Genomic DNA, 12,234 nt, shown 5'->3' with positions numbered 1-12,234 from the left:
CGCCCCCTTGGTCTGTACTCCCCAAAGCAAAACTGACAAGGTCACTTTAAAATCTAGGGGTTCATTCCAGTAACAGGACTCATAGGAGTGAAAAGACGAAAAACAAAAAAGCAAACACGAGCATTAAATTAGGCTTTTTATAATATGGTTTTCACGTCTCTAGGCTGCAGACAGAACACACCATGCAGATAATTTCAATGAGCAAGGGTTGCTCTGGACAAATGAGAAAGCATTTCTGTGGGACCACTACTGGGGCTAACGGGGCCCCAAGCTGTCACTGCGGAACTCCCGGCAGACGGCCATAAACGAGCCACAATGGGCCTGGGATTAAAGGTGACAAGCAGGACGGGGCGCAGACCCAAGAGCTGAGGCATGTGTGTGTCGCACGAGAAGGCTGACTTGGAGGGAGAGACCCAGCAGCCAATGGCCAATCTACTTCTGAAATAACCACATCATGAGATTAGCAGTGTAGCCCTCAGCTAGCCACTCCCTTCCACAAGGAAAGTCCGTGACAAAGAAAAGCGTGTGAGTGACGCCTTACCGTGCCTCAGGGAAACCCAGCTACTACTGAAAGGAACTGTCCGTCACGGAGCACCACAGGCTGCACCTGCGAGATGCGTGGGTGTCCAGTCCCGCACCGCCTGCCCATCTGCCCCCCCAACCTCCCGGAGAACCAAACAGCTCCAAGAGTCCCAGGTAGGCCCTGGAGTCCTATGGGCTGGTTATGTCCAGATGCTGCCACCCTACTGTGTCTGCTTGGGGAAGTCCTGCTCACCCGTCAACACCTGGCTCCTACAGCCTCCTCCACTGTGAGGCCCTTCCTGACCCTTCATGCCCCGTGACAAGGTAGTTCACTGCTCTGTGCTTTGGGCTCCACAGAACGTGGCTCACTTCTCCACTGCTGACATGAACGTAACCCTTAAAATCTCTCCACACTCACCCAACATACTAGCAAAGCCACATACACAAGTGTACTGCTTCCCATTCAGCAATGGGCATGCGGGCTCTACCTAGTGTAACATATCTCTCTTGTTTTAAAAACTAACCTCTGTATAATCTGACACAAAAAACGAGGTCGTTCCATCATATTCCACAAAATGCTTTGGGAATAATTTAACCCATGTTTCATCTCCATAGAAGATTATTCTCTTCCCGGCAGCCTTTGCCTGCCTTATCACATTGTCTTCCAGCAGCGCCGGAGAATTGAGGTTCCTGACGACATCGCCAAAGCCAGGAAGGCTCCCTGTCATCAACGCCTGCAGGGAGAAACGGTCGAGAATTAGACCTGAGAATCCAAACGTGTCGCCTGAGAAGGGACACCGAAAGCCATCTTACAGATAAAATAGTGTGCACAGGACTGGGGCACCCCAATCCTGGGGCTGATCTTCTTGAGGACCACAGCTGGGCAAAGCGGGAGAAGCTACACACAGATTCTGGGCAGAAGAGCAAACTCAACAATGAAAACTTGACAGTGAATGATCCTTCCAGCTGACAAGAGGATCGAGGAGGCTGCTGCAGGGACAGTGAGGATAGCACAGCCAGAGAGAAAGCATGGGTCAACAGCAGAGAGGAGTACTGATCAATAACAGACTTGAAGCAAATGGCTGAAAGTGTGCCCTGTGCTGAAAACATGAGCTGGTATATCTGGGTTCCCACTTAACTTCAAATCTGCTCCATACGACAAGCAAACTCCACATGCTGACCTTATGACCCAGTGATTCCAATGTCCCACCTTTGAATGAGACAGCAGACTCACACACCCAAGGAGGAAAGTGGTCTCTGAACATAAATTCTCTAGAAGTCTCAAAGTAGACTGGCCCAGAGACGCCAGCTGGACCACCTTCCTGCTCCTCCCCCCAATGTTACACCCTACTTTGAGAGGAGACGGTAACCTTTGATTCCTTACATGATGTGTTCTCATACCTACCTCCTCAACAGAGAATTAAGTCAAGAATCTCATGCTAATAATTCTCAATGCACATCGGGCAGGGCCCTAATTTAAGCATCAAATGTAAAAGGCTGTATGAATGGTTAAAGGATTTCCGTGACCTGGATTTACACAACAACCTACAACACGGGAATCCAGCATTCCATGCAATGAAAATAAACAGGGATCTCGATAATGCCAAACTTCTTTAACAGCAAATATGAATTAGCTAAACATCTAGAGTGCCTAAGTAAGGAGCTCAGCAAATCCTCTCTCCCAAAAGTAACAATAAAATGTAACAATTACAAACATATATGCACCTAACAACAGAGTCCCAAAATACATGAAGCAAAAACTGACCAAACTGTTCAAGCGAAAATAAGCAATAATTAATAATTAGACGTCAATACACACTCAATAATTTACAGAACTAGACGTAAAATCAGCAAGTCTATTGTTGTTGTTCGGTGTCAGCGAGTTGGTTCTCACTCACAGCCTGTGTACAACAGAACGAAACACTGCCAGGTCCTGCACCATCCTCACAATCATTGCTATGTTGAGCCTATTGTTGCAGCCACTGTATCAATTCATCTCATTGAGGGTCATCCTCTTTTTCACTGACCCTCTACTTTACCAAGCATGATGTCCTTCTCCAGGGACTGCTTCCTGCTGACATGTCCAAAGTATACAAGACGAAGTCTCGCCATCCTCACTTCCGAAGAGCACTCTGGCTGTACTTCTTCCAAGACAGACTTGTTCGTTCTTCTGGCAGTCCGTGGTATATTCGGTATTCTTTGCCAATACCGTAATTCAAATGTGTCACTTCTTTCGTCTTCATGTATACATATATATAAAGCATATAGCCAAATCTAATTGACATTTATAAAACTCTCTACCAAAAAATAACGGATTATACATTCTTTTCAAGCACACATAGAACACTCTCCAGAATAAATAATATGCTAGGCCACAAATCTCAGTAAATTTAAAAGGATTGAAATCATTCAAAGTATTTTCTCTGACTACAATAAAATTAAGTTAGAAATAAACAAGAGGAAATTTGGAAAATCCCAAAATACTTAGAAATTAAACAACTCATTTGTAAATAATCCACGGATCAAAGAAGTCACAAAGGAAATTAGAAATTATTTTGAACTGAATTAAAGTTAAAAAAAATATCAAAATTTACAGGATGCAACTAAATAAATGCTTAAAGGGAAAAGTATAACTGTGTGGTGCAGTAATTACAATTACATGATTGGGTGGAAGTATGCAAATAAGGTGCTTGTGGCCCATCAAGGGGAATGGATAGCCTGCTAATAATGCAAATAAGGTACATGGAACCCTTGTGAGGCTGGGGCTATGCAAATAAGGTGTATGAAACCCTAACACAAGGAGACTGGTCAGTTTTGCAATCCCCCTAGGCATAAAGGAAGCCAATCTCAGAGACGGGAAAGGAGACCTCACAACAACCAAGAAGAAGAGCCAGGAGTGGATCCCATCCTTTGGACTTGGGGTCCCTCCATTAAGAACCTCCTAGACCCCGAAGACAGAGAGGGAGCTGTAACACCGGAAATGGCGCAAGACAACACGAAGTGGCAGCAGAGTAACAGTGGAAACAGAACCAGGAGACTGGCGCAAGATGGCACAGTGGGCTTCTGGGCCCATGAAATGAAGTGGCTACAGTGTGCGTGCCAACCCATGGAGCGAGAGAGCTGAATGTCTTTGGGCCAAGTCTTACTGGTTGAGTGGGGGTGCCTCTGGGCTCACGCTGATGGAGCTAAAAAGCTGTAACATTTGCCTGAGCAGGGCAGAGGACAGGCTGAGGTCTGAGGGGCCGAGGGGTCGAGAGCCAAGGGAGAGGCCTGCCCGAGGGCACGGCTGAAAAGAAGCTGTCCTCATCAAACAACTGTATCCTGAGTCATTCCTGATCATGAATCGTAACCCGTTATTTCCCTAATAAATCCCATAATTGTGAGTATGGTCTGTGAGTTTTGTGTGGCCACTATAACGAATTATTGAACCCAGCAGAGAAGCAGAGAGTGCTATGCGATGGAAGGCTGGTGTCAAAACTGGTAAAAAGGTTAGAGAGAGGATGTATGTCTAATTTCCACCTTACAGGAAGCAGCCTTGGGCTGTGATCTTGATTTTCTCTCCTCCTGCTTGTGAAGTCAGACGAGGTCTGACGCCTCCATGCCATTTTTACAAACTGTAAATGCCAAGATTAGAAAAGATGCCAAATCAATAAGCTTCCACCTTAAAAATCTAGACTATAAAGAGCAAACTAAAGCAAGAAGAAGGAAGGAAATACTAAAGATTACAGCAGAAATCAATAAAATAGAAAGCAAAAAAACAATAGAGAAAAATCAATAAAACCAAAAGGAGTTTCTTTGAGAAGGTCAACAAAATTTACAAAACTTCTGTTGCATCAACCAAGAAAATGAGAGAAGACAGAGACCACCAAAATCAGGAATCAAAGAAGAGGACAGTACCACCAACCCTACAAAAGTAAAACAACTTAGATGAAATGGATGGATTCCCAGAAAGACATAAACTATCAAAAGTGACTCAAGAATAAACAGAAAATCTGATAACAAACAGAAACATTGGATTAGTACTTAAAACTCTTCCCACAAAGAAAACTCAGCCCAAATGGCTTTACTGGTGAATTCTTCAAGAAGAAATAATACCAATCCTACACAAACTTCCAGAAAACAGAAGAGGGGGCAACACTTCCAACTCACTCTAAAAGGCCACAATTACCCTGATGTCAGAGCCAGAAGCTGGCAGGTCCAGAAGTTCCAAAGGCACTCAGGGAAACCAAGGAGCTATTCCTGGATGTAACAGTGGACACCCAGTCCACATTCTGATGATTCTAGCGTTAGCTTCTTCCCTGAATCCCAGACGTATACACTTGCTCTTGGATGGCTACCAGGCCATACACAACTGCCTGCTCCCCACATAAGTACACAACAAAAACAAATCAATGAGAAAATGTCACTCCTCCTCTGCTAGGCTTCCCCTTACCAGGAAAAGGTGACACCGGACACTCAGTATGAACTCTCCTTTGGCTCCTCTGCCCCTCAGCCACGTCTGTGAGCAGCCCTGCTGGCTCTCTAAACAGGGCATCTCCAACAATTTGATATAAAGGACCACTTATTTTTTGTTTTGAAACTTCTATCATGGATCGATAGTTTTATTAAATACAATAAAAATTACTAGAAAAATGAAATGACAACAAAAAAACAAAGGCATACAAAATACAAGCCTCAACTTTGCATTATTGGGTTCAATAAAATTACTCCGTCAAGCTGCTAGAAAGTTTTCACATGCTTACTCTCAACTTCTGCACATATCTCTTCCTGCACCATAAACAACCTGAGAGCAGACCAATACCATTTGGCCTGTGGGCTCCATGTGAGTAGCTCTGTTCTAGAATATACCTTGCAGTAATCCACTTCTTTCTACCTCCACTGCTATCACCATGTCTGAGCCACCTCCACCCTTGCCCAAACTACTTCATCATTCTCCTGACTGGCCAGCCATTTCCATCTTGCCTCCCTATAGCCCACTCTCTAGACAGAAGCCAGGGTACTTTTTCAACAATGAAAATTAAATGTCACCTTCTAGCTGAAAACATCATGATAAATGAAGAAATTGAAGTTGTCAATGATTTCATTCTACTTGGATCAACAATAGACATCCATGGAAGCAGCAGTCAAGAAATACAATGATGTACAGCAATTAAGCAAAACTGCTGCAAAAGACCTCTTTAAAGTTCTAAAAAGCAAAGATGTCACTTTGATGACTATGGTCTGTCTGACCCAAACCATGGTCTTCCCAATCGCCTTATATGCATGCAAAAGCTGGACAACGAAAAAAGAAGATAGAGTAAGAATCGATGTGTTCAAATTGTGGTGTTGGCAAAGAATATTGAATATACTATGGACTGCTAGAAGAACACACAAATCAGTCTTGAAAGAAATAAAACCAGAATGCTCCACAGAAGCAAGGATGTCAAGACATCAGCTCACTTACTTTGGATACATCATCTGGAAAGACCAATTACTAGAAAAGGACATCAGACCTGGTAAAGCACAGCGTCAATGAAAAAGAGGGAAACCCTCCGTGAGGTGGACTGACACAATGGTCACCATAGTGGAACCACGACGAACTCAGATATGCCAACGATCATGAAGATGGCACAGGACCAGGCAATGTTTCGTTCTGTTGTACACGGGGTCACCATGAGTGGGAGCTGACTTGACGGCAACGAACAACAACAAAGCTTACAATCTCCAATCTCTTTCCACTGCAATTAAAATAAAACTCCAAATTCTTACCATGGACACAAGGCCTACATTTTTGCTGCTGCCTTAGCCATATCTGCCTTATTTCTGACCTGCAAGTGAACTGAGCTCTCTCCTGGCCCAGACCTTGGCTCCCTCTGATTGGACCTCCTCTCTGCACACAGCACTCAGGTCCACCAAGGCCGCCACCCTGGAGATGCCTGCCCACCCTGCACACAGCTCCCATCTGAAAATACCTTGTCTGTTTGCCGTCGGCCTACCTTTCCGACACACCCTGTGGGGTCAGAGCAGCTCACAGCCCCTGGCACACAGTGGGTCAGGGGGAAGCCGTGTGGGATCAGTGAGTGAGAGTGACAGAGGCAAGCGCACTGCCTGGGAAAGACGCCCATAGGGCACGCATTAGCAGTGCAGAGAGTCTGTGTCTGGCACTGAGGCTTCACGAGAGTGGACCCCTAGCCTTTTGGTAGACACACCTCTAGGGAGTGAAAGTGGCATCATCTTGGTGGCTGTGGACCTAGCCAGAGGCTCTCAGGCCTCACCTGCTCAGGAGTAGAGGGCCGTTCTAGCAGGAAGGCAAACCGGGAGCAAAGCGGGCACAGTGAGGGCGGTGCTGCCCCTCACCCAACCTCTTCAGCCGTCAGCTTCTGAGGAGGAAGCAGCAGTGAGTGGAGGCCCGGGCGGCGGCTAGTCCCAGCTCAGCCACCAGCAGTGGATGGACTTAATCCCCATGCCTGTCTCCTCTACAGGGAAGTGAAGGTAACACCTGCTCTTCCAGGCACAAAGAACAGCACAGGGCACAGCGGACACAAATACGCACCCAACACCATGACGCTGACATCTGACTGGGGCTGCCCAGGATGGGGCTTCCCAACGCCCCTGGAGGGACGTGGATCTAAACAAACGCTGGTTTATGGGGTTCGTGAGGGACTGAATCGTTGGTTATAATCCCATTTGGGAATGGGTTTTCCTTGTTAAACTAATGAGACAGCATTAGTGTAGGGCATGTCTTAAGTCAATCTCAAAATTTGAGATATGAGAGATGAAACGAGCAAGTGAGCAAACAGCTGAGGGAAGACAGATGTCACACCACATGGAGATCACCACGGAGCCAAGGAACAAAGGTCTTCCCCCAGAGCCGACAGAGAGAGCGAGTGAGCCTTCCCCTGGAGCTGACGCCCTGAATTCAGACCTCCAGCCTCCTCACTGTGAGAAAATAGGCTGCCGTTCGTTAAACCACCCACTTGTATTTCCACTACAGCAGTGCTAGATAACTAAGACAGGGCTCCTGCGGATGTGAGAGGTGTGAAGGTGAAACCCCGCTTTACACACTGAGTCCTCTCACGCGAAGTCTTTCCTCGGGCTCAGCGGCTGTCAGAGCCATACGGGGCATGACGGCCTCCAGACAGAATCTCCGCGGCACCATGGGCATCCAGCTGATGCACCGAGAGGCCCTGCCACCGTGAGGACTATGTCCTGAAGAAAGACCTACTCTAGATGCCAACCAGGCCTAATGCCAAGCCCTGATGCCAAGCCCTGACAAGATCAAGGCTGGCTGAGTCTGAGGCTGAGTCCTGCCGCAGGCCTGGGAAACATCATCTGGGCCTTTCACAGATGTGCATGAGCAGACAGTATTTTCCAAAAACGGCCACAATGCTTCTGGTCCTGCTGCTCTTCCAGACCATGCCACCCCATCGGGAGGCAGAGTCGGTTCCCTCCCTAGAAACGAGGGGCCTCTGAGACAACGACAGAGGTGGTGCCACGGCCCTGTGGCCAGCTCAAGAAGGGCAATTCTTCTGCTGGCATGCTCTCAGGAAATTCACCCTCGGAGCCACCACCACGTATGAGGTAGCCTGTACAGAGACCTTGCGGAGAGGCGCCCGTGAAAGAACCAAGGACCCTGGGCCAGTCAGCATCAATGCCAGATATGCGTGGTTGGGATGACTGCTGCCCGAACCCAACTCCTCCTGCTGAGGCCCGAGATGTCAGGAACAGACAGTCACTCCTGGCCCACAGAGCCTGGGTGCTTCCGGTGGTAATCTGTTACGCAGCACAGAAGCTGGAATGTGAGGCGTTAACAAAACCCTGGCTTCAGGGTGCTCAGTCGAGTCAGAAGGGCCTTGGGCTGTTAGCAGAGACTCGACAACCCCAAGGAGGCCGGCAATGAGTGTTTGAGGGGATGAAGAGTATTACTGGAAACTGAAGGAAAGGGGATCCCTGCCAGGAAAGGGGCCTGAGGGAACTTTCTGGAGCCATGAAAATGATCTGTATTGTTCTGTATCTTAATTGAGGAGGGGGCTGCATGGGTATACATATTTGTCAAAACACATCAAACTGCCCCCGAAGTCATCTTAAAACCAAACAATAGTTTAGCTTAACTAGTAAAAAAGGTCTGCTTTGAGCATTATACTCTTTTAAGATCTATCTACATGGGATCAAATTGATAATAGCAACTTGAAAGATTAGATAGGAACCTGAGGGGGCAGCAAGTTTATGTTAATAGAGGAGGAACAACTCAGAAAAGGGGGGTGAGAATGGTTGCACAACTTGAAGAATATAATCAGTGTCACTAATTTATACACGTAGAAGCTGCCGAATTGGTGTATTTTCTTGCTGTGTATATTCTCCACAAGAACAACGAAATAAATAAAATTTAGGAAAAAAAAAACAAACTGTACACTTAAAAATCTGTGCATTTCCCAAATAGCTAAAGCAATCTCGAAGAAGAATAAAGTGGGAGGACGCACACTTGCCGATTTCAAAACATACTATAAAGCCACAGTAATTAAAACAGCCTGGTATAGAATATAAAGGAGCTCTAGTGGCACAGTGGTTAAGCACTCGGCTGCTAACTGAAAGGTTGGCAGTTCGAACCCATCAATCACTCCGAAGGAGAAAGATGTGGCAGTCTGCTCCTGTAAAGATTATAGCCTTGGAAACCCTATGGTTCTACCCTGTTCTACAGGGTCGCTATGAGTTGGAATTGACTCGACGGCAATGGGTTTGGTATTGAATACAGACCAGTGAAATAGAATAAAAAGTCCAGATACAAATCCACACACCTGCATGCAGTCAACTGATTTTCAACAAGGGTGTCAGGTCCATTCAACAAGGAAGAAAGAGTCTCTTCAAGAAATGATGCTGGGAAAATTGGATTTTCACGTGCAAAAGAACGAATCAGGATCCATGCCTCATACCATACACAAAAAACAATCAGAAATGGACCAAGGACCTAAATACGAAGATTAAAACCATAAAATTCTCAGAAGAAAATGTACAGTGGGGTTGTGGAACCTAGTTTTTAATGACAGTTTATCAGATATGATAACAAAAGCATGAGCAGCAAAAGACAAAGCAGATCAATGGGACCTCATAAAAATTAAATACTTTTGTTCATCAAAGAACTTATCAACAAAATGAAGAGACAACCTAAGATTGGGAGAAAATTTTCAGGGACTACATATTCAATAAGGGTACAATACCCCATATATATATATACTTTTCCAACTAAGAAAAAAGACAAAAACTCAACCAAAAATGGGCAAAGGACTGAAACACACATTTCACCAAAAAAGATATTTAAACAGTCAACAAGCACACAAGAAGATGCTCAACATCATTAGCCACCACCAGTTGCTGTCGAGTTGATTCTGAGCCACGGCGACCCCATGTGTGTCAGAGAACTGTGCTCCATAGGGTTTTCATGGCTGTGACCTTTCAGAAGCAGATCACCAGGCCTTTCTTCCAAGGCACCTCTGGGTGGGCTTAAACCACCAATCTTTCAGTTAGTAGTCAAGTGCTTAACCATTTGTGCCACTGTAAAAACGGCGTGTCAGAGGCATTAACTTCACAAGTGGAAAGGAGGATCAAGATCAACCGCCCAAGACTGAGTCCTATGAAGTGGAGGTCAGACAAGCCTCCTCTTGCCAGCCCTTTTTACCAAATCTGATACCATCTGTCCCTTTGACGGCACACTCTGCTGAGTTCGATAATTTGCTGCAATAGCCACACATAACTTACAGACCATACTCATGATTTTGGGTTTATTAGGGAAGTAACAGGTTACAATTCAGGTTCACGAATGCTCAGGATACAGATCTTCCCATCATGACAGCCTCTTCTCAGCTCTGCTCACAGGCAGGTCTCTTCCTCACCCTTGGCCCCTCGGCCTCTAGGCGTGGCCTCTGCCCTGCTCAGGCAAGTGTTACAAAGCTCTTTCAGCTCTGCTGGTAAGTGCCCAGAGGCTCCCCACTCTGCCAGTAAGCCTCTTGCCTGAAGGCGCTCAGCTCCAACTCCATGGGCCAGGAAGCCCACCACGCCGTCTCCCGGTTCTGCTATGGCCATTTCTCTGCTGCTGCTTCTCGCCATCTCTGATGTTACAGCTCTCCCTCTCTTCCAGGTCCTACTCTCTCTGTCTCCCTTTAAGCCTACTGGGATGGCAAAACTGACCAATCCCCTTGATAGGGTTCCATATACCTCATTTGCATAGTCCCACTCAGTCATTTCGTGGGAATTACAGAGACTATGGCTAGAAGGGCCATATTAAGTAATTCACTGCACTGTGGCCACTCAGGGACTCCATCACGGCCACTGTTGTTAAGTGCCATCAGAACCTAACTTCAGGGGGGACAATGACCAGGATCAGCCCAAAGCTGATTCCTATCAGGTAGAGGTCAGATATACCTCCACTCTCCAACCTTTTCACCAATTCAGACACCTGCCATCCCTCCTGTGGTACTCTCTACTTCTCTTCCGAGTTCAATAATCTGTTGCAACGGCCACACAGAACTCACAGACCATACTGAGAGTTAAGTGGCTCATCAAAGAAGTAACAGGGTACAACTCGGGATCAGGATCAACAAGCTACAACTCAGGGTCAGGATCAGGAAGCGTGTAGGCAAAGTTTCCCTTCTTCAGTGCAGGACAGATGTCTCATTTCCTCTCAGCAGGACAGGCCTCAGGACAGGCTCCTCTTGGCCCTGTCGTCTGTCACCACCAGCTCTGCCGCAGGGCCCCTTCTGAGCCTGTTGCCGCCTTCAGTGTTACAGCTCTTCTAGGAGGTTCCTTGCTTCTTCTTTCTTACTTCTGCTTCTTGCTGCTGCTTCTCTTCCTGCTTCTTTCTGTCACTATAAAAACCTCTGCGGAGCTGGCTGCATAAATATATATACATATATATGCACACACAACTACTTGTCAATTTCAAGGCATGGCCCCTCCCAGCAGGAGCCACAAACTGACCAATCCCCTCTCAGTAGGCCACAGACACTTCATTTACATAGTCTATAATCACTTCATTTGCATAGTCTCTTGACCAGTCCCTGCAAGGTGCATACCAATCACAGGGTAGGCTGCAGCCCAGGGCCAGACAGAAAGTCAAGTTGTTTACAGCTTGCCCAGAAAATGTCAATCAACCTGCATGAAAGTAACAAACCCTCTAGGGCAGAAAACTAGGGCAAAGTAACTCCTCAGGGCTTTAGAGGGAAAATTTCCCAAACTATTTTTCTAAAGAACCAAGGCAAAAGGCCACATAAAGAAACGAATTTCACCACAGCCATCAAGTTCATTCTGAGTCACAGAGACCCTATAGGATAAAGCAGAATTGTCCCATAGTTTTCTAGGGTGTAGGCTTTACAAGAGCAGACTGCCAGGTCTTTTCTCCTGCAGAGCCGCTGGTAGGTTCAAACAGTTGACCTTGCAGTTAGCAGTCAAGCACTTAACGACTGCGCCACCCGGGGTCCTTTCACTAGCCATTAGGGAGACACAAATCAAAACCACAATGACACGCACTTCACACCCATTAGAATGGCAATGATCAAAACATCAGAAAGCAACAGGTGTTCAGGAGGTTGTAGAGAAACTGGGACTGTCATTCATTGCTGGTGGGAATATAAAATGATACAGCTATAGCCACGGTGGAGGACAGCTTGGTAGCTCCTCAGAAAAGATGAACACAGAACTACTATATTACCCAGCAATCCCAATCCTAGGTGGGAATATAAA

The 12,234-nt window shown here is 46.4% G+C and overlaps 1 protein-coding gene across 3 annotated transcripts in view; it reads right to left on the bottom strand.

Annotated features, from left to right (window-relative positions):
- Window positions 1–12,234, bottom strand: part of PIGG (phosphatidylinositol glycan anchor biosynthesis class G (EMM blood group)) — a 60,454-nt gene that overhangs the window by 39,256 nt on the left and 8,964 nt on the right. For 2 of the 3 annotated variants that reach the window (XM_012557604.2, XM_023737960.1), the window contains exon 3: window positions 1,047–1,256. In XM_012557604.2, coding sequence (XP_012413058.1) covers window positions 1,047–1,256 — 210 coding nt within the window. Of the gene's footprint in view, window positions 1–1,046; window positions 1,257–12,234 lie in introns of those variants that run through there. The other variant, XM_023737961.1, reaches the window with a different exon arrangement.

Source organism: Trichechus manatus, unplaced genomic scaffold (genome assembly GCF_000243295.1).
Source record: "Trichechus manatus latirostris isolate Lorelei unplaced genomic scaffold, TriManLat1.0 scaffold00111, whole genome shotgun sequence".
NCBI lineage: Eukaryota > Metazoa > Chordata > Mammalia > Sirenia > Trichechidae > Trichechus > Trichechus manatus.
Note: the sequence above shows the minus strand (reverse complement) of the source record. Positions and strands in the feature narration are given on the sequence as shown.